Source organism: Oryx dammah, unplaced genomic scaffold (genome assembly GCF_014754425.2).
Source record: "Oryx dammah isolate SB20612 unplaced genomic scaffold, SCBI_Odam_1.1 HiC_scaffold_8, whole genome shotgun sequence".
NCBI classification, from domain to species: Eukaryota; Metazoa; Chordata; class Mammalia; order Artiodactyla; family Bovidae; genus Oryx; species Oryx dammah.
Genome location: NW_024070192.1, coordinates 416,453 through 438,996, shown reverse-complemented (window position 1 = coordinate 438,996; position 22,544 = coordinate 416,453). Strand labels below are relative to the sequence as shown.

The 22,544-nt window shown below is 56.0% G+C and overlaps 1 protein-coding gene across 2 annotated transcripts in view; it reads left to right on the top strand.

The window, feature by feature from the left end:
- The window catches only part of PRKCA (protein kinase C alpha), a 287,239-nt gene that overhangs the window by 257,755 nt on the left and 6,940 nt on the right, over positions 1-22,544 (top strand). For both annotated transcript variants that reach the window (XM_040244390.1, XM_040244389.1), the window contains exons 13-15: positions 14,242-14,322; positions 18,307-18,414; positions 19,044-19,184. In XM_040244390.1, coding sequence (XP_040100324.1) covers positions 14,242-14,322; positions 18,307-18,414; positions 19,044-19,184 — 330 coding nt within the window. The remainder of the gene's footprint in view (positions 1-14,241; positions 14,323-18,306; positions 18,415-19,043; positions 19,185-22,544) is intronic.

Here is a 22,544-nt window from a genome sequence, read left to right as displayed (position 1 = left end):
GGAATGTAAGAACCACCGCGGGGTGGAGAAGGAGGGACCTTGCTTGGGAGAGGCTCCGTGGGGAAGCACGGGCTCAGGGGTGGTTGCAATGATGGGATTTTAGCAAAACCAGAGTGATTTAACGTTTTGTTTTTTTTTACTGAAGTGTAGTTGATTTATAATGTCTTGTTAGTTTCAGGTGTACAACACAGTGATTCAGGTATTATAAGAACACGTTCATGCTCTTTGCCGTTACAGGTTATTATAAGCCCCTGAATGGGGCTCCCTGTGCTGGGTAGTAGGTCCTTGTTGATTATCTGCTTTGTCTCCGATGGTGTGTATCCATTCATCCCGAGCTTCTAATTCGTCCCTGCCCACCTTTCCCTTTTGGTGACCACCAGTTTGTTGTCTGGGTCAGAAAACCAGAGCACTTAGCCCATCAGACACCATGCTGTTTTATAGGTAGTACTTGGTTCTCCAGAGGTGGCCCAGTGGTAAAGAACCCGCCTGCCTATGCAGGAAATGCAAGTTCCATCCCTGGGTCCGAAGACCCGCTGGAGAAGGGAATGGCAGCCTAGGCCAGTGTCCCTGCCTCGAAAATCCCACAGATGGAGGAGCCTGGCGGGCTGCAGCCCATGGGGTGGCAAAGAGTCAGACACAGCTGAGCGACGAAACCACAGCAGCAAGTGCCCTCAGCAGCACACTGGTGTGGGTGCTGGCACCTCCCGGGACGAGCATACCCGAGGCCTGGCAGAGTGGCTGCAGGATTGGTGTGTGGACGGCAGGGGCCGTGCTGCTCCGGCTTTGTCATAACACATGGAGCAGTTTTCTTCCTATATTAGGAAGCTTCCTACATGCCAGCGACTGGGTGGGTTGCCACCCTGGGTCGCTGTGTAGCCCACTTTCTGCCCTGTGGACGGCACAGTCCCTTCCCCACTGAGCTCTGGCATGGAGCAGTTGATGAATTCCAAGTTAAGGCCAACCTTCAGCTCTTTGTAGAGGTCTCATGTTAGCTGTTGGTGACGTTGTGGTATTTATTCAACATGCTGCCTCACGCGTTTATCTTTGAGGCAGTAGTGAGAGCAAGACATGAGCTTGGAGATCCGACCAATGTGAGCACCAATCCAGACTTTATGATTTATAGGCTATGGGAGCTCAAGCAACTTACCTAACCTCTCTGAGCCTCTATTTCTGCAGTGGCAAGTCAGGGACAATACTGTGTTCCCTGCAGAGTTGCTCTGAGAACTAAAGGTGCCTGATACAGTGTTTGTTCCTGGAACCCTCTGTTACAGCCATTATTCCCAAATGGAAGCTAACTTTTATTCCTTTGTCAAGGGCTTTTTTTTTTTTTTTTGGCTTGTTATATTCCTAGTGTAGAAACATAAGCTTAGAATATTTACTTAAAAACTTAAAATTCTGAATTACATGTCCAATTATTCTCTTGATCCTTAATCTGCCTAACCTCTTTACCTGCAAAGAACTCACACTTTAGTTTCTCCAGGTATATCGTGAGTTTAAATATTTTTCAAATATGAAGTATAAAGAGATGGTACAGAAAAAATACGCCCTCTGGATGCAGTATTTATTCTGGAGGCTTCTCCTGGCTGACATGGATTAAACAGGCTATTATTGTGAGCTGCGCCAGCTCCAAGTACCACCCACCAGATGCTGCTAAAGCTTGATGGCAGGGAATGGCAGCAGTTTGAGGAATCAAGGTGGCTTTGAGCTTCATCTCTGTGAAGACCAGGTCTCTGCTGATCAAATAGATTCTCATGTTCGGGAATGCCTCAGCCATCTGATATCACCAGGGATGAGAGCACTCCACATAGATGAAATTGCCCAAATAATTGACATTTGTTGCCTTTTTGCCCAAGGTTCCTCACTGTATTAATTTTATATAGCTGCTCTATCACTACCAGCTTAGTGGATTATAGCAATACAAGTCTATTCTCTTATAACTCTGCAGGTCAGGAATCAAAATTTGGTCTCATTGGGTTACTGTGGAATTGCTGACAGGGTGACTGTCTCCTTTTCTGGCCTTTGGAGCTGGTCCTCGGCTCGTGGTTCCCTCCTCCGCCGTCTATGCTGACAGCATCGCATCTCGGAATCTCCCTCTGTCTCTTCCAGCCCCAGCCCTCCAGCCTCCCTCTCATCAGGACCGTTGGGGTTTCATGGGCTTCACCCAAATACTCCAGAGTCATCTTCCCATCTCAGAATCTATAACTTATCCACAGCTGCAAAATTTCTTTTACTAAGTAGAGGTAGCGTGTTTACAGATTCTGGGGGTAAGGCTCTCTGAGGGAAGGGAGTGTGGTTCAGCCCACCGCCTCTCACTAAGCGATACCTCCTTCCTCGGCCTGAGTGTGCTGCTGCCGTATCGTGGTAACACTGAGCTTTTGTAAGCTCGTACTCCTCGGTGTGCTGTGCAGCTTGACCACGTGCCAGTTGATGTCTCCAGCACCCTGTCCAGGTACAGATCAGCTGGCCACCACAGCAGCCCCCCTGTTGTCCTTCCATAACCACGCCCACCCTCTTCCTGCACCCCACCCACCCCTGACCCCTGGCAGCCACTCTTCTGCCTTCTGTTGCATAATCTTGTCATTTCAAGAATGTTGTAGGATGGTGTCATACAGGATCACCTTTTCAGATTGGCTTTTTCCTCTAAGCACTTTCTAGAAGCACAGTCATTTTGGAACACTGCTTGTACCACTTGGTCAAGTTACTTAAACACCCCAGGCTTTAGTCTCCACCTGTGAAGGGGCATGATAATGTCCTCATGAGGTTGTCTGTACCTGGAAAGTTGTTGCTCCTGGCATTGATTTTGTTCACTTAACTCACATTGGATTGTAAGCCTCCTGCTGTCTTCCTGCTCACTTACTTGGGACAGCCTAGACTAGGTTGACTTGGGAAAGACTCTTTGAACTGAGCTTGATTGCCATTTAAGAGATCGCACCTGTATGGCGCTGGCCATGTCATGCTCAGAACTTGAGGACATGCTGTCAGAGGGAGGGATGCTAGGAACATCCCTCAGGGAGAGGGATGCTGGGAATATCCTTCTGAGAGAGGAATTCTGGGAGTATCCATCAGAGAGAGAGAAGCTAGGACCATCCATCGGAGAGAGGAATGCTGGGAACATCCATGAGAAAGAGGAATTCTGGGAATGTGGCATCAGAGAGAGGAATTCTGGGAATGCGGCATCAGAGAGAGGAATGCTGGGAATATAGCATCAGAGAGAGGAATGCTGGGAACATCCATGAGAGAGGGGAATTCTGGGAATACTTTCAGTGGGAGGGATGCGTGTAACAAGGTGTCAGAGAGGGACTCTGGGAACATGATTTAAGAGAGATAGAGGCTGGGACCACCCCCTGGAGAAAAGGATGCTGGGAACAAGCTGTCAGGGATTTGTGGAAAACCAGCTTGGGGCCCCTTGCTACACCCAGGATCACAGGTCTGGCCCCAGATTCCCTCAGGTCCTGTCAGCCTTCATTCCTCTCCTTGTTCCCACGGTGCAAGCGATGAGAAAGCAGCGCCCGCCATTTCTCCAGTGTCCCCTGGGTGCTGGGCCCTTCTCTCCTTTCTTCTCCTCGTGACAAACCCCACAGACAGAACCACCGGCCCGTATTTCAGCCGAGGTGACCGAGGTGGTAAATGATTGTCTCAGGTGACATTACTACAAACTGCCGGAGTCCAGCTGCTGCCCCTGGCCCCGGCCATCTCCACCATGGGAAGCCGCTCGAACCCGGGCAGTTTGCGCGTCCAGAGAGCATCCTGCAGGCCTGCTGGGGGTCTTCCCCGGGAAGTGCTCCCCCTTTACGGTAGAAGAGGTGACACAGATGGGGCCAGATCCACACCCGGTTTCCACTGACTCTCATTGAGGAATAAGCCGCACTCCTAGGCAGCTCTGTCAGGAATGACTGCAGGTTGTTGTGCCTTTTGCTAGCATTTTCTTTCTGTGTGTCCAGGAATTGGAATTTTTCGCTCAAGGAATCATTGCAGGGCACAGAAAAGACCATCTAGGTTCGAAGTCTGTGAATTGCTCGGAGGTGAAGAGAATCCTGTCCTGTGTGTAAACCTTCCTGTCAGGCAAAGGCCAAGCGATTATCTTAGGCGGCATTTTCCTTAACAGGCAAAGCAGAGGCTTAAATATTTGTGACTGTTTGTTCAGAAACCTTGAAATGGTTTTTGTAACATCTCCTTAAGCAGTGAAGATGACCAAAGGCAGAAAATGTCACTAACACGCATTTGCAGCCGAGGTGGACACCCACGAAAGGGGCCCAGACCAGAACCTAGCTCTGAAGCTGATGTTACAGCAACTCTCTGCTTTGCCATAGAAAGGGCCCTTCGAGGTCAGCTAGAGAGTCCCCGAGGCTTCACCTGGACCTCACCCCGACCTGAGATTCAGCTCTCCTGGCGTGCGAGATCCAGTCAGAGTCCAGGGCCTGCTGGTGGCCAACTAGAGCCGAGCTCCACCGGCTCTGGCCCGGGAGAAAGCCAGGCAGCGTCTGCGGCCCCCCCGGCTGCAGTGGGGAAGAAGCCTCTGGAAGGTGCACCGCGCGGAACCTCACAGCCTGGTGGGGCAGGGGCGTGTAGCCCCCCCTCAGAGGGTGTCACCCACAACGCAGAGACCCTCTTCTCCAGACCAAGCCCTCGGAACACAGCGTCTGCCTGTCACGCTTGACACACGCCTTGCGGGAGGCAGTGGTGGGGTTTGGAGCCGAGACACTGAGCACAAAGCCTGTGTGTCCTCTGCACGAACTGCACCATCTCCTGAGAGGAGGAAACGCCCAGGGAAAGCCGCGGGGTGATGCTCCGCAGGGAAAGCCGCGGGGTGATGCGCCCCAGGGAAAGCCGCGGGGTGATGCGGACCCCGGCTTCTTGGGTGCCTGAGGGGCTCAGTCTCGACCAGACGCTCTCTTCTCTAAGGCAGTGAGTCAGGATGGTGCCCAGCTGCAGACCCCCGCCCCCGCCAGAAGCCAGGCTGAGCCTGCCGCCCGGAGCCCCTGCCCTCGGGCCTGCTCCCCGCTAGGGCCCCATGGGGGCGGGGCTGCCCGAGGGTCGGTCGCAGAAGCAGTTCCTAGTGGGCCGCTGCCAGGAGCGCTCAGAGCCGCCAGGTCACTCCCGGGAGGAGAGGCTTGCAGGCACGCCACCGCCCTCTCTCCCCGCCCCGGCCCGCCAGCGCCCGGAAGCGCAAGGGGCCGGATGGGTCCCCGCCCGGGGCCTGCCTGTGGGGCTGCCCGAGAGCTGCCGGAAGTTTTGATGAAATACGTCCGATTCTTCTCTCCCTCCCTCCACCTGGGCTGGCCTTCCCCTCCTGAAGCCTTAGCTCAGATGTCACCGGTGGGAGGTTGCCTTTCCCAGCCACCCCGGCCCAGGTGGCAAACCTCCTGCCCCTCCCCCGGCCCCACCCCTGGCCCCTTTGGTGGCACACGTCACCCTCTGATGGGCCCCGTGCTCACGCATTTACTTATTTCTTTGTCTCCAACTGAGCTCCATGCGGCAGGACCCTTGGCTGCTGTTCACTGAGGAGTCCCTACCCCTGCCTGGGAGACTGGAGCTGCCGTGGCCCGTGGGACGGGTGTGGCGTGATCACGGGGAACAGAGCAGAGACGGTGGCCTCGCGACTCCTCTCATCCAAGACTGGGGACCCCCGAGGGCCTGAAGGTGGTCGGGAAGTCAGCCCAGGGACCCAGATGGCCCAAGAGGCCAGAATACCCTCCTCCCTGGAGATGCCTCCTGATCGCTGGGAAAAAGGCACAGAGTGAGGGAGTGAAAAGAGGATCTGAAAGGCAAATGAACAAGGACCTCATTCGGTGCACACAGTGGGGCAGCCAGGCAGTAAACTAGCGCCTGCCAGACAGGAAGAAACAGGAAGAGACAGAAGCCAGTGAGGGGTGCAACGGCTCCTCAGGTCGGGCTTGTGAGCACAGGGCGCGTGGCCTCGGAGAAAGCCCTTGATTAAAAAAGAGAAGGATAAACCGGAAGGCGCTTCTTTCCATCGAAGGCCGATTTCCCTCCGTGTCGGGTCACCGTCCACCGACTCCAGCCTCGAGGGAGCCCGAGAAGCAGCTGCCTGCCTCCCTCCCGAGGAGGAGCGGCTAAAGAGCCCTGGCCAGGCGCTTTGGAAGGGAGGGGGTCTTCCTTAAACTGCACACTTGTCTCAGATCTTTAGAGGAGTGATGTTGCTTATATTACCTCACATATTCTACCGTCCGCCACAGCTCTTTGTCTCATAGTTTTCCTGGCATCAGAGCTGAATGGGTTTACCAGTTCTCTGGAGCCTTGGGCCCCTCCTGTGATGTTGTACTTGAGCCCCTTCCTGCTGCCCGGCTTCCTCCCCTCCTTCCCCACGCTCCCCCCTCCTCTCTCCCTGCTCTCCCCTCCCCCTCCTCTCTCCCTCCCTCCCCTCTCCCTCAGCCTCCCCTCCCCCTCCCATGCTCCCCCAGAGAAGACAAGCTCCCCGTGGATCAGCCACCCTGGATGGATGCCCTGCTGAGTGGAGACGCATTGACCTCCTTGACGTCAGTCTAATCTGCAAACTCGATGCTGTTGGCCCTGTTTTCCAGATGACGAACCAGAGGGGCAGAGGTCTATTTCCCCGTGGCCTCAAGTCCTCCGCCAGCCGACCTGGGCTCTGCACTGGGGCTCCTCAGTCCCCCCCAGGCAGTCCTGGCCGGAGGCCACCTGGGGATGGACACCTGCCCCCACCCAGACCTGGCCGTGTCCTCCGAGCCTCCGTCCGGGCCCGGCTGTGTCCTCCGAGCTGGATGCACTGACACACCCTGACCCTGGAATTCTGTGGCTGCGTTCCTTGGCCCTTCTGTTGAAGATTTGTTTAAATCTTTTTAAAATGGGGCCAAGAGCACTGAATTCCTTTTCACCTTTTATGTGGCAAATCTGCCCCTGGCCCTGGGGAGGAGCAGGCGGGCATCTGGGCCGAGATGGCGCAGTGTTCCTGCTGCGGGGCCTGGACTGCACCCCTGAACCCGTCCCCTCGGTCGTTCTGACAACAGTCCTGGGAGTGAGAGGCACAGTGCCTGTTCTGCAGACAAAGAAAAGGAGAGCTGGCCTGTACAGGCGGCCGGGCAGGCTCCAGGGCGCCCTCCCCAAGGGCTGCTTGTGTCCCTCACGCCTCAGTGTACGCTTGCTCTGAGGGTGCTGCAGGCATCGGTGAAGACTCACTGGACTGTGAAACTCTGAAGAAGCCTCTCTCCTGGCTGATAAAGATCTTGGCACATAATGTGTTCCTAATGCCTAGTTCGTTCTGTTGCTGCACAAGTGATCGTCTTGTTCAGACGCGCCAGGAGCATTGTGAACCGCACTGTGCTCTGCAGAGGAGGCCTGAGATAATGGGGAGTTGGGGGTCCAACAGGGGCGCCGAGACACTGAGCACAAAGCCTCCCCCCACCTGCCGCCCCGGGGGAGACCAGTGACCAGGCTGCCGTGGCCGAGCTTGAGAGCCCCTCGCGAGGCCACGGCCACGCGTTGATTCTGGATTGATTCAGCTCTGCTGTCTCGTAGCCCCACGCAGACAGGATATCTCCGAAAAGGGAAGAGTTCTGTTTGATTTTGTGACTCTTTTTTTTATCGTCGTTGAGTCAACCCTGGCTATAGCTCTGCTCTTTTAAGAACTCGGGGTGACGTCTGTAAAATGGGAATCGTCACAGTGCTGTTTTCAAAGCACCGCTTCGAGGACTAGGTTTTGCCCATAGTAAGCTTGGCCTCCAAGAAGGGCTTCGTACAGTTGTGTCTCTTATTTGATGGTTGTTTCAATGATCTGCTGCTGTGTAACCACCCCAAGACTTAAGGGCTTGAAACTACAACTGAGTTAGCACTGGGATTCTTCGAGTCAGGACTCAGCAGGAACGTGCCGGCCAGCGCGGCCCGCCGGGCTCTGGAGGGTCCGTGGGGGCCCTGGGCTCTGGCTCTTGGACAAGGCCCCCGGGTCCTCCTCGGTGTGGTCTGCCCTGTGTGAGATTTCTCCTCCTTCAGTGGCTTATTCAGAGCTTCAGAGGACCTCACTGAGGCCCCTTAAGCTGCACCTAGAACTCAGTTGCTGGGTCATGCTCACCACGTTCTCTGGGTCAGAGCATGTTCACAGGCAGCTCTGTATCCAGGGGAGGAACGTAAGTGCTAGATCCTGGTAGAGGTGAGGCCTGTTCCCCCGCAGAGGCCATCCAGGATCATGGGGGGAGTCCCCTGCACAGCTGGCCTTGAGCTCCGTGTCGGAGAACCCTCAGCACACTCCCTGAGGGGGGTAGGTCTCAAAGGCGCCCAGGACCCAGGCAGGAGGCCCCCCGCTCTGGTTACCCAACTGGGATCAGCAAGTGTTTTCTGCTAAGAGCTAGAGAGAAAATGTTTTGGGTTTTGCCTTCATCTAAATTTTAGATTTCGCCAATTTGAGCAACTGTTCCTGCCAAAAGACTCAAAAACTGATCATCTTTCTAACATTTTTCCATTTGCATTTAAACAATTTAAAACCATGCTTAGCTCCCAGGCTGCACACAGAGGGCTCGCTGGATTTGGGCTGCGTGCAGACCGAGGTAGACCGTCCCCTCCCTTACAGCGCCCTCCTCGGCCTCCTCAGTTGGAGTCCCTACAGCTCTGGGGTCCGCAGGGCCAGAGGGACCCATCACCCACTCTGAGACTCCCTCCCAGGGTGGAGCCCTGGGTCTTCCCCACCCCCTCCGTGTCCCTGCTTCCGAGCTCGCCAGGCCCTGGCCACCCCTGTGGATACGGGAGACGCGTCTGGTGCAAGGTGGCTTAGGTGGGATTAAAACTCAGCCTCTGATACTGTATCATATTCTTACTGCATCTCGCTGTGAGAAGGTTCTTGAAAGTTTCATGTTGGGAGAAGAGAAAGAGAAAGAATCTGAAGGTGTCCCGTTCTTTTGACGCAACAGGAAATGTGGAAGTTAGTTTGGCATGGGGCTGAAGAGGCTGCAGGGCCCAGGGCAACTGGGATGGTGTTTTTCCAGCCCTGTTGTTCCACGGTCAGCTTCCTGCCTTGTCCCTTGACGAGCAAATGTTATAGAGGAGCTGGAGAGGGGTTGGCCAAGGTAAGAGCTTAGAGCTTTACCACAGAGCCTTGAAATGGGGGTGCTTTCTCCCCGGGTAACTGTGTGCTTGACGCCTCATCTGAGGACCACTGATGGCCTGCTAGAGCACATTCCAAAACCAGACACACCAGGTGTGTGGGCGCGGGGTCTTCGCACCAGATCAGAAGTCTGGCGGTTTATTCAGAATTGTACGTGTGCCTCCTTCAGAATCAGCACAGCCCCTATGGAAGACAGTTTGGCAGTTTCCTACAAAGCTAAACGTAGTCTTCACCGTACGGTCCTGCCTTCTTGCTCCTAAGTGTTTACCCAGATGAACTGAAAACGTGTGTCTGCACAAAAGCCCGCAGACACGTGTTTACAGCAGCTTTAGTTGTAGCAACCAAACCCTGGGTGCTGGCGACACGCCCTCCCGCAGGTGAGCGAGTAGATAAACTGCGACACGTCTGGATGGTGGAATGTTATTCAACACTCAAGAGAGTGGCTCTCGAGCCCTGAAAAAGCCCGGGAGAGCCTCAGTGCCCACGACAAAGTGACGGAAGCCAGCCTGAAGACGCTGCTCAAGCTCAGCTCTCGTGTCTGGAAGAGGCAAAGCCAGAAGACCACGGAAAAGATGAGTCATCGTCACAGTTCGGGGAGGGGCCAGGGCACAGAGGGGTGAGGACGCGGAGACTCTCGAGTACAATAATGGCACTCGTCATGGTACATTTTCGAAGACCCGTAGGACGCACAGGCCAAGAGAGAGCCCTGACGTAAACCTGGGCTCAGGGGACAACGAGGTGTGGCTGCAGGCCCATCGTCTGTAGCGAAGGAACCACCGTGGTCCAGATCGCAGAGGCCAAGGCCAGACGTCCCGGGTTCAAGTCCCAGCTTTGCCCCTGACTGGCTGTTCAGCCCGAGGCTGAACTAGGCTACTTAACCTATCTGTACCTCCTTCTTCATCTTTGAAATGGGCTGCTCCTACTGCCAGCGTCTCATGAGGGCTCCATGTGCTGAAAGAGAGGAGACCCCGGCCCTTGGTCAAAGTCCTGATTGTTGCTGCTCTCAACTGCGTCTGAAGCCGCACACGCTGCCCCAGATTCCACGAAGGCCCGTCCGCTTTGGGCAGGTCGTGCGGCCCCGGCCCAGGACGGTGGGAGCGGGGGGCGGGGGTGGTCCTGGAGTGACATCCTTCCAGCTGCTGCCGGCCTGTGGCCTCCTAAGAGGCCAGGGCTGCCCCCTGCCCCTGCCCCTTCCTCCCTGGTCCTGAGCCCAGGCTGGCAGAAAGCCGTTCATACCCTGCTTACAAGACAGGCAACATCCCGACGCCCCCGAACACGTGGCTCGAGGGGCTATAGTAACGGTCACGATGACAGACAGCCGTGGAGCTGGTGACCGGGCCCCGGGGCCGCCTCTGTCTCCCGCGTGCCGCTGGGAGGCCGCCGGCTCCAGCCTTCCTGCGAGCCTGCCTCTCCTGTTGTGAGTTTCCTGCGACGGGAACCATGTCGCCAGGGCAGCCCCTCGCCGGGGTCTGCAGGGCACCAGGCATCTCCTGGGCTGGGCTGTGCTCCCAGTGCCAGAGACGGTGCATCCGTCTCCTTTGGGGACAGACCCAAGGCAGCCTCCTGTCCACGCTGTGGTCCCTGAGCAACGGCCTTGGCCCAGAGCTGGCTTCCTGGGTGGGTGGGAGCAGGGGCACCGGACTGGATGGTGGGAGCCGGTCGGATTCAGACAGTCTGGACCAGCCCTGCCAGATGGAATAAAATGCAACCCAGAACTGCCTTCAAGCAGCCATGTGTCTGAAAAAAGAAAGAGGGGAAGTTAGTTCTAATCTATCTTACTGAACCCAGTATATCCAAAGTGAACAATTCTCCACGGGCTATTCTGCATTTGGGGGTTTTGCACCCAGAGGCGCATCTCCGTTTCACCACTGCTTCTCAGAGGCTCGGAGCCGCACGTGGCTGAGCGGCTGCTCGGCGGGGCAGTGCGGGTCTCCCCGCTCACGGGGCTGGGGACCGGCGCCCGAGGCCTGTGCTTCTGGGTGCTCGGCTCTTTTGCGGGCTCCATCTCTAGCAGGTTCTCCTTTGCAGAGAGGTGGAGGTGTTTGTTAATAGCAGCTCACTGGGGGCAAAGTCTGCTTCTTGCTAAATGAGGGTGTGTGGCGCTGAGGTCACCACCTCTCTGGCCACTCAGATCTTAGAGCCGTCTCATCCCATCCAGGGCAAAGCCGGCGTGATGGATTCTCAGGGTCCCCAGGAGGAAATGCTCCCGCTAACCCCTAAGGCCGTCCTGTTACTAACACCCACAGGTGCTGTGGGGTTCAGAGTGGCCTCAGGCGCTCCGAGCAGGGCTGGCTGGCCAGCTCCAGGGGCTGACCAAGGCCGTCGCCTCAGAGGACACAGCGGGGTTCTCAGTACCAGTCAGGAGAGCTTAACTGTGGACATGGACCGCAAGGAGCAAGTCAATACAAGAGTCGGAACAGACAGCATTGAAAGCTTCAAGTGGCCTTTAGGGTGTGTGGATCATTCTGGCCAGAGTCAGAGTTCCGCACCCTGGACTTCTGACAATTACCCGAACTCGGGGGCACCTTCCAGCCCCCGAGCAGGCGGGCCTGGATGGTGAGATGCTCGGATGTGTGTGGAAGTGGAGTCCAAGGTAAAGCTGGTTCCCTACCCAGGCCGCACTTCAGCCTCGTGGGTCACACAGCAGCATGGGGCCTCCGCACAGCCTGTGTTCAAAATAAACAAAAACTGAAATAGATAAACAGCAGTTTTCCTATACAGCTAAGAGAGCTATATTCAACATCCTATAATAACCTACATGGAAAAGAATTTTTAAAAACATATATACGTGGGTGTCTGTGTGTGTGTGTGTATCTGTGTGTGTGTCTGTGTATGTGTGTGTCTATGTGTGTGTGTGTCTGTGTGTGTCTGTGTGTGTATATCTGTGTGTGTGTGTGTGTCTCTGTGTGTGTGTGTGTCTGTGTGTGTGTGTGTCTGTGTGTGTGTCTGTCTGTGTGTGTGTGTCTGTGTGTGTAGTCTTCCCTGGTGGCTCAGATGGTTAAAAACCCGCCGTTTGATCTCTGGGTCAGGAAGATCCCCGGAGGAAGGCATAGCAACCGACTCCAGTATTCTTGCCTGGAGAATCCCATGGACAGAGGAACCTGGTGGGCTACCGTCCACGGGGTCACGGAAGAGTCGGACACGCCTGAAGTGACTTAGCACAAACGCATGCATAAATATGTAACAGAATCACTTTGCTTTATACCGGAAGCTAACACGATACTGTAAATCAACTACCCTTCTATTAAAAATTCTTAAAAAAAAAAACACTAAAACACTGATTAATGAGAACAGATTGCAGGGCCTTGCTTTAATATAGTTACAAGAACAAATTTTACTCAAGGGCTTTTGAAATATAGTTACAACAACTGGAATGATGATTTTGAATCTTGTTAAACTAATCCTCAGAGCCCTTTGATTCATATTTTATTAATCCCAGTGTGAGTGGTTCCATGTATTTGAAAGCCATAAATTGTAGTTTTAAGACAAATATGTCAATATTCAGAGCGCAACTTATTATTTACTTGGTTTCGGGCAAGTTTCATGGGCGTCGTGCATCTCGTTCTGTCCCCTAAAGTCTGAGAGTAGCAGTCGTTGCTGGCTCCCTGGGCCACACACAGTGTGCAGGGCGTCTGACACACGAGGAGCTGGGCGAGTGAGCCCTCCTCCCCCAGACAGGATCTGTGGTTTCTCTACTCGCTCAGGCCAGGCCGTCGGGGACTGGCAGGACTCCAGCATTTCATGTCATTAGGGAATAAACTAGGGACACATTTTGGTAGGGTTTTTTGTGCTTTTCATGTTTGTACTTTCTGAGTTTTCAGACAAGAACAGTCTTCAAGAGAAACTGAGGGCTCTCTGCAGGTCCCTCTGGCTCTCCTTGTCTTGCCGAGGAAACGAGCTCTGAAGCTACCACATCTGAACATGCGCCCCGTTCCCACCCACACGGAGCCAGGAACACATCCTCCTCATGCCCCAGCGAGAAGTAGTAACTCGTTAAAAGAACAGGGTGGACAGACATACAGGAAGTTAGCTGATGTCCCAGGGCATCGCTTAGACGTAGGGAAACATAGCCTAGGGTACGCCAGAGTCCACCAGGACACCCCGGCGTCTGCTAAGGCACCCCAGAGTCCCCTAGGGCATCCCAGGGTCCCCTAGGGCATCCCAGAGTCCCCTAGGGCATCCCAGAGTCCAGTTTGTCTGCAGAGCTGCAGGTGGTTGTACTGAGCACCTGTCGGAACCCTCCACCCAACTCCTGGGGCGCCACCACGGTCAGCAACGTGTGTGCTCAGGCCCGCAGCCTACCTGTGAGGCAGCGTCTCTTAGAAATCCGAGTCAGTACTACCCCCTTTCCCAGGGTGGGGCACGGGGCCTAGAGCGTGAGGAGGACGTGTTCCTGGCTCCGTGTGGGTGGGAACGGGGCGCATGTTCGGATGTGGTAGCTTCAGAGCTCGTTTCCTCGGCAAGACAAGGAGAGCCAGAGGGACCTGCAGAGAGTCCTTCGTTTCTCTTAAAGACTGTTCTTGTCTGAAAACTCAGAAAGTACAAACATGAAAAGCCTGCATATCTGAGAGTCTCCAGGGGGTAGAGGGGCGAGCAGGGGACAAGGTCTCTGGGCCCATCACCAGCTGCAGCCAGTCGTTTCATTTTACTCAAGTATTTAAACCAAATCTAAGATGTCACGTGTCATGTTACACCCACAGACACATCTCTGAGGCACATGGGCCTTGCATACTTCTCACTTCTAACTGAAGGACACTTTGTAACTAACCCCTCAGACCTTGTACGCCAGGGAACAATCCTCTAACATCATCCAACCTCAAGACTGTATTTTAGTTTTACTAACTTCTTTTTACAGTTGGTTTGAATCAAGATTCAGACAAGGTCCAGCTTGTACACTTGCCCTTGTCTCTCCCTGGGCAGTTCATTGTACTTTTCATAGAAGTCAGCGAGGCCGAACCTCCAGTTGAGAAAAGGAAGACTAGGCTCCTCTTGCCTGTGTGACCCAGGTCAGATCACCAAGGGCGCCGCTGCCCAAGTCCCTCTTTCTATAATCCCTGGTGGCGACAAGCACCGTCGCCACCTCGTGTGGAGAACAGAGTGTAAAGGCCTGCACGCTTGCCTTCCCTGTTCGCTCACTGAATGCAGTCGATGTGTTTGTCTTCCCACAGATAATTGCCTATCAGCCGTATGGGAAGTCCGTGGACTGGTGGGCCTATGGCGTCCTGTTGTACGAGATGTTGGCCGGGCAGGTGAGTTTCGCGTTTTCACGCTCGTGTGCGGCCATGTGGCGTGACGGCTGCAGGTCTGTCAGGCCAAGGTCGTGGGACATGGCCGATTCCGGTCGGACTTCCCTGGTCCTGGCGAGAGTGGGAGAACTGGTGCCAAGCTCTTCTTCTGATCGTGGAAGCCCCATTGGCGGGGTGCAGATGCTGCAGCTTTCTCGTCACCCGCTAAAGCCCCCGCACGGTGCGGACGGCAGCTGCCTGCTGCGCTTCCATGTCTCAGCCGGGGCCGGGGTGAGGCGTGTGGTTCTCCAGAAACCACCAGCTGCTGCGTGTGCCGAGACAGTCATCGTCGAAGGAAGATGTTAGTTAAACCTGAAGAGGTGTTTCAATAGCTTCTCCATCTGCCCTTATCTCTCCCTGGGCAGTTCATTGTACTTTTCATAGAAGTCAGCGAGGCCGAACCTCCAGTTGAGAAAAGGAAGACTAGGCTCCTCTTGCCCGTGTGACCCAGGTCAGATCACCAAGGGCGCCGCTGCCCGAGTCCTTCTTTCTAAGGTGTGGCTTCCTGTCCATGTCACTAGGCTCAGGACATGAGCCACCGTTGGCAGACGACCCCCCCAAGCCTCAGTGGGTTAGCAGCAACAGGGGCACATCCGTCTCGGGGTCTCGGGGCAGGCCTGTGGGCGGGGAGCTCAGCCCGCGGTCGTCCGCGGACCACGCTGCTCCCGGCTGGGGCTCCACCGTCTAGGGCCTCAGGTTCCACCGCTGCCTCCTCCTTACTCAACTGGCCGGTGGAGAGAGGGGGACAGAGCGTTGAGGGGCCAGCCTGGAGCCCACACGCGTCCCTCCTGCCTGTGCTGTGCTGGCCACGGGCCCGAGAGGCAGAGGGCTGGCAGAGGGCCGGCCACGAGCTCGGCGGGCGGCTGCGGGGCTGGGGAGCCCCAGGCACGTCTCAGCCGTTTCTACCAATGGTGCTGTCCCGGGCAGCTTCCGGTGACCTCTCAGTTCTCTAGGGGCTTCCCGGGTGGCTCAGCTGGTAAAGAATCCCTCCTGGGTTCGATCCCTGGGTTGGGAAGATCCCCTGGAGAAGGGAAAGCCTTCCCACCAGTAGTCTGGCCTGGAGAATTCCATGGACTCTATAGTCCACAGGGTCACAGAGTCAGACACGACTGAGCGATTTTCTCTTTCCCATCAGCCTCCAAGTGTGCCGAGGAGTTTGCCCTCCGTAGCTAAGAGCCTTCGTAGGAGAAAATGTAAATAAATACCTCCAAATAAGTCTCTAAATCTTTGTTCTTGGGAAAGAGTCACCCTTTCTGACAAGTCACCTCCATCAACTCACTTATTACCCCTTCAGTGCGGATGTATTGAGTGTGGCTGGTGAAGGTTCTGAGCAGCACACAGACCTGATCCTCTAGACCCTGCAGTCTAGAGAGAGACCGTAGATGAGGAGCGTTCGCTGCTCAGCGTTGGCAGGGACTGGTTCCCGGACCCCGCAGACCGCCGGGTTCCTGGGGTGGGGGGACTGGTTCCCGGACCCTGCAGACCGCCGGGTTCCTGGGGGGGACTGGTTCCTGGACCCCGCAGACCGCCGGGTTCCTGGGGGGGACTGGTTCCCGGACCCCGCAGACCGCCGGGTTCCTGGGGGGGACTGGTTCCCGGACCCTGCAGACCGCCGGGTTCCTGGGGGGGACTGGTTCCCGGACCCTGCAGACCGCCGGGATCCTGGGGGAGACTGGTTCCCGGACCCCGCAGACCGCCGGGTTCCTAGGGGGACGGGCTCCCGGACCCTGCAGACCGCCGGGTTCCTGGGGGGGACTGGCTCCCCGACCCCGCAGACCGCTGGGTCCTGGGGTGACTGGCTCCCCGACCCCGCAGACCGCCGGGTCCTGGAGCCGCGAGTCCTGGTGTAGACAGCACAGTATCTGCACAGGCGGGGCGCGTCCCTCTGTTTTACTCAGTACACCCGACTACGTACGTGGCTGTAAATACAGCGTCAGTGCTCTCTAAGTGTCTGCCGGTGTGTGGCAAATTCAAGTTTTCCTTTTCCTGTATTCATTTATTTTTGGCCATCCTGCATGGCTTGTGGGATATTAGTGTCCCAGCAGGGATCAAACCCGGGCGCTGGTGGTGAAGGCACGTCCTAGCCACGGGATGGCCAGGGAATCCTGGGTTTTGCTTTTTAAAATGTTTTGGACTTCTGTTTCACTTTCGATCTGCGGTTGGTTGACTGTAATAGCAATAAATTCAGAAGAAGGGTAGCAAACCAGGAGAGGAACATACAGGCGTGGAGGAGGGAAGGCTGGAACGTCAGCTCGGGTGGCCAGGAGGACCTAACAGAGGAGATGAAGTTAGGACTGCGAGGAAGGGATGGGTGTCCACGAGCATTCCAGGCTGGACGACAGCAAGCGGAGGCCCTGGGGCGCGGGCGTTCGCTGACGCTGGAGAGACGGCAGGACGCCGCTCGGGTGGCTGGAGTGGCGTGAGGAGGACCCTAGGGCAGAGCGGGGAGGGCGCCTGGCCCAGGGCCTGGGGGTCAGGCAACCACTGGCTTCCCGCTAGGCTGGGAGACCCCACCCCCCGCCCGTGGCCTCTCCTGCTTTAATTGCGTCATACATCTCAGAGACATGAAAACAGTCTTTTAAGTATTAAGAAATAAGAAGTTCTACCTATATTGGGTCAGTATTTCTCAGTGATGTTAACACTTGGTATTAAGAAAGGGGCTTGTGTATTATTTATTTAGGTTTTCTCCCCTCAAGGAAACATTCTTTTTAAGATTAAATACCTCAGTTGGTAAACACAGAAAAGCCAGTTCCACAGCAGCATTGTCAGCGAGACAGCAGCTGGTAAAGCTCAATTTTGCCTCCATCCAGCTAACTTCCGGAGAAGGCAATGGCAGCCCACTCCAGCGCTCTTGCCCGGAGACTCCCAGGGACGGGGGAACCTAGTGGGCTGCCGTCTGTGGGGTCGCACAGAGTCGGACACGACTGAGCGACTTAGCCGCAGCAGCAGCTAGTTTCCCCTTTGAAACTTTGACAGTAAAACTGGCTGGATTGTAAACCCTGTGGGAGGCGTCTGTTCACGAAGCCACAGAAAGCTTAGTTCCCCTCCTTGATCCCCGTGAACGACCCGACTCAAGTCCAGACAGCAAGGGCGCTTCCCTGATTCACACTTGCATGTGGCAGCTGCGAGGCTGGGCTGACGCGTCGGGATCCGTTTCCAAGGGCGCCCGTTACAGGAGAGATGGGCTGGTCATCACTGGCCGAGGGAGACGGTCCCCACTCAGGCCTGTGGCCAGGTCACCCTGCCACCCCCTCTGCCGTCCTGTCCCCCCTCCATCCCCAGGCCTCCTGGGGTGCCCTCCCCGGAGAGCTCCTCCTGGGCTAGCCCCCGAGGTCTCAGACTCGAAGATTCCCACAACCAGTGGCTTCTAAACACTCAGACTCATGTCCATGGAGTCGGTGATGCCGTCCAACCTTCTCATCCTCTGTCCTCTCCTTCTCCTGCCCTCAGTCCATCCCAGGCCTTACAGATAGCTGAGAAAAGAGGAGAACTGAAAGGCAGAGGAGAAAGGGAAAGATATACCCAGTTCCAAAGAATACCAAGGAGAGATAAGAAAGCCTGTGTAAGCGAATGATGCAAAGAAATAGAGGAAAACAATAGAATGAGAAAGACTAGAGAGCTCTTCAAGAAAATCGGCTCGACAAAGGACGGAGATGGTATGGGCCTAAGAGAAGCAGGAGAGATTAAGAACAGGTTAATGGATTAATTATAATTTATTTGCAAATCGTTAGAAGCATTACTCAACAGCATTTTCCCTAAAGGTTTTTGGGGTTGCCCAGGGCAAGATAATTAAAGAGGCAGAGGAAAAAATGGAAAACACACTCAACCACCAACCTAATTAAAAGTGATCAGCCCGCGAGGTGTGCAGCCTGCCCGGGCAAGGAGCCGGCGCTTCCCTGGCGCTGCCTCTCAGCCTAAGTCGCCCCTCCCCCGCTTCCCCCGCACCAGCCTCCATTCGACGGCGAGGACGAGGATGAGCTGTTCCAGTCCATCATGGAGCACAACGTCTCGTACCCCAAGTCCCTGTCCAAGGAGGCCGTGTCCATCTGCAAAGGGGTGAGTCACAGGCCGGAGATGCCTCCTGGCACGCCTCAGAGGCATCCGGGGGCCACACGCCCACGCCCCCAGGTTTCAGGTGGCGCCTTTCTTGTGACAGCGTGTGCTTTTGCGAACCACGAGTCTTGGTTCAGAGCATTTGGGTCCAGTCAGCAAGCAGGCGTGTGATGCTGGCCTGTGCCACTTCTAGCACACACCAGGTGTAGTGACTGTGCCTTTAACAAGCTTGTTATTTGGCTGGGCTGGCTCTTAGTTGCGGCACAGGGGCTCTCGATCTGGGTGCAGAGCAGCCAGAGGGCGGGCGCTGGCGTCAGCCGCCTTCCCACCCACCCTGGTGGTGTTCCGGTGGATCTGTTTGTTCCTCTCTCTTTTCAGTTGTACTGGTTGTACTTGAGAAAAATGGCATGTATTTCAGGCCTAAGTGTGATGGTCTGACCTAGACGCACAGTGTGAAAGGGCTCCCACAGCTGACTTCACTCATCCATCACCTCACATCACCCTTTTTATCTTTTTGGCAAGAGCGCTCCCGCTCGGCTATCTGCGGGCTTCTGTACACAGTCCAGGACTGTGCACGGCAGCCCCCGCGTTGCCCTGTCCCATGTGAGAGCCCCTTTCTCCCCCGCCTCTAGCTGATGACCAAGCACCCCGGGAAGCGGCTGGGCTGCGGGCCCGAGGGCGAGCGGGATGTGCGGGAGCACGCCTTCTTCCGGAGGATCGACTGGGAGAAGCTGGAGAACCGTGAGATCCAGCCACCCTTCAAGCCGAAAGTGGTGAGTCGGTGCCCGGCCCTTCTTCCTGGGGATTTGGGGCTTTCTTCTGGAGGGAGGGGGCTGGTGACCCCCCAGCCTCTGCAGTTTCCAGCGGGCCTCAGTCGTGTGGCCCCCGTGCCCTCCATAGGCAGCAGAGCTCCCCCCACACGATGTGAGAACCAGGGCAGGACCCCTGGACGGTCTGCAGCTCTCTAAAGCATAAGGAGGCCTCAGCCGGCCCACCGGCGGGCCTGGGCACAGTCCGCACGCTGGCCAGGCCCCCGCCCCAAGGACCGAGTCCGCCCGTCTCCAGCACGGCGTCTCGGCTTCCATTCTTCCCGTATGACCTCCCCCGGGCCTGTTCTGATTACAAATTTGCTCGTTTAACCCTCACAACAACCTGGGAGGTGGCGACTGTGGTCCCCAGTTTACAGTTGAGAACACTGAGGCACAGAGAGGCGGACTCACTTGCTCGAGGACACACGTGGCTAGGTGGTGGAACCAGGACGCGGCTCCGGTGTTCTGGCCCCGGGACCTTTCCCCTTTGCAAGTGGCTGCATCTTCACACCCATCTCAGTCGGGAGGGGGGCCTCCCAGAGCGCTGGGGAGCAGCCATGCTAACAGGCAGCGTCAGGAGCGTCCACGGGGCTAGTTCGGCCTGAATCTGTCTCCTCCAACAGGGGCTGCCTGAGCCTGCCCGGGGACCCTCCCGGGGCGCTGAGGTAGCCCTGGGGGGCTTGTGGCTTTCTTAGAGCAGCAGCTTTCTCATTCAATCTGCTTATGTGTCCTCTCCTCCAAGAATAAAACTGCTGCTGGTGAGCCCACTGATTTTTTTTTTCCAGGATATTTTTAGCACCAACTAAAGAAAAGCTGAAATTAATCGGGTCAGTTGACTCCCTCCTGAGTCATCATTTCAAGTAGGGCCCTGTGTCTCTGCCACCCGGCTTTTCTGTAGCTGGTCCCGGCTCTGAGTCAGGAAGCCCCCGTGGGAGTGGAATCCCACCCCCAGGCTGCAGAACCTGGTGCAGGAGGGCGTTGGATGAAGACAGTGAGGGAGGGTGCTGCAGGCGGGCTCAGTGGAGTGTCCTGTCAGGAATGTTCTCTCTCCCTTTCACACCTATTTAGGCTTCAGTTAAAGATGAGAGCTATACGACAGAACACAACCCAGACAGCGTATTAGGAACAGAGACACGACTTTGCCAAGAAAGGTCCGTCTAGTCAAAGCTGTGGTTTTTCCAGTGGTCATGTATGGATGTGAGAGTGGGAACAGAGAGAAAGCAGAGCACCAAAGAATTGATGCTTTTGGACTGTGGTGTTGGAGGAGACTCTTGTGAGTCCCTTGGGCTGCAAGGAGACCCAACCAGTCCATCCTAAAGGAAATCAGTCCTGAATATTCATTGGAAGGACTGATGCTGAAGCTTAAACTCCAATACTTTGGCCACCTGATGCGAAGAACTGACTCACTGGAAAAGACCTTGATGCTGAGAAAGATTGAAGGCGGGAAGAGAAGGGGATAACAGAGGATGAGATGGTTGGATGGCGTCACTGACTCAATGGACATGAGTGGGGGTGAGCCTCGGGAGTTGGTGATTGACAGGGAAGCCTGGTGTGCTGCAGTCCATGGGGTCAAAAAGATTCGGACGCGACTGAGCAACTGAACTGACTGATACAACAGTATCCTGTGCACGTGTCCTAAGTTGCTTCCGTCGTGTCTGACTCTGCAACGCCATGGACTGCAGCCCACCAGGCTCCTCTGTCCATGGGATTCTCCAGGCCAGAATACTAGAGTGGGGTGCCATGCTCTCCTCCAGAGGATCTTCCCGACCCGGGGATGGAACCCGCCTCCTGCTCTGGCGGCAGGTTCTTTACCACTGGAGCCACTTGGGAAGCCCGCAGTAGCATCCCACTCACAGCTTAGTTTCTGTGCAGCAACAACGTAGAGACACGGGCTGACCCTGATTTGCGTGTTGAGCAAAGTGCAGTTACTTGTCAGTCACGCTCCATGCAGCCAAGTCAACCAGAATATCCGTCGTCGTCTTCTCTCTGTTCTAACTTCATCTTCAGAAGAAATCATTTCTTGGCACAGCCTCCCACTCGTGGCTACGGTGGCCCCGAACTCAGACGTGGGCAAACGTGGGGTCCTTGCTCTGGTAGCGGAGAAGGCAGGTCGCTCCCCAGGCCCACAGAACCCCCGGGACTGGAGTCAGGCAGTTGAGCCATGATCAGGGTGTGTTTACTTCTTTATTCCTGGAGCCTTGCTGCTGCCCGGCTGGCGTTTAACCAAGCATGGGTTACGGTACTAATAAGGGGGGTGGATCAGCTGCCCCTGATTGTGAAGAAACAGCCCCGAGCTCAGGACAGAGGCAGGAATCCTGGAGCCGAGCCCCAGACCTGCAGGGGCGGGGCCTGGGGCGGGAGGGCCGGGGGGGGAGGGGCCTGCTGCTGGGAGCGCCTGGTCGGGGGCGCCGGCACGTGTGGACGCAGAAGAGGACGCGGCCCGACGGGCTGTAGAAGGGCGGAAGGCAGCACCACGCGCGGGCTGCAGCAGGAGGGCAGGACAGTGGACTTTCTGTCCCAAAGCCGAAGAGCGTCAGCGGGGAGGGGCCCGGTCGGGAAGTCATCCCGACAGCAGGCGCCCGCGGGCTGCAGGGCAAGGCCTTGCCTCAGGGGACGGGCCCTGCCGCACCGGGAACAGCCCCAGCAGCGCCGATTCCACCCGCTGGAAGCTCCGTAGGCCCGGTGCTGTTGAGGCAGCCGGACGTGCGGCCGCAGAGGGAACACGGCGGCCCCGACATTACCCTGCGACGTGGTTCCCTCGTCCAGAGCCAACGACAGGGTCAGAGGCATTTATAGATACAGTGCAGAGCTGAGGCTTCTCCTGTGGGCGGTGTTGTGATTTCAGAGAGAGCCGAGGAGCACCACCCTGGCTTTCGCTGCTGACAAGATATCCGGCAAAGTTATTTTTGCCAGCAGCTCCTCCTCTCCCAACTCTGACAACAGCTCTGCTCGGAGCAACATTTAAAGCCCTGGCGGCCTCGCGTGTCAGTCTTGGTGAGGGCCGCTCGTTGCTTTTATACCAAGCGCTGGCGCGTCGACTTCCCTGAGATTGATTGGATGAATGACTGTTAGCACCTGCCCCCCCCCGGCCCCGCCCGTGAAATCATGGTTATTGTAAATACTAACAAAGACTTCAGGTGCCTGCAGTTATCTGCAGGGCGCAGCTGGAGATCAAGGTTGTGCATGTAAGCTTGGGAGGCTCATCTTTGTTTTATTTTTTAACCTTTTTTTCGGACCCTCCGGTGAAAGCTTATTCCAGGATCACTGATGTCCTTCCGAGAGTTGAGATGTTCTATCCCTGGGCCACCACGGAGCTCATCTGGG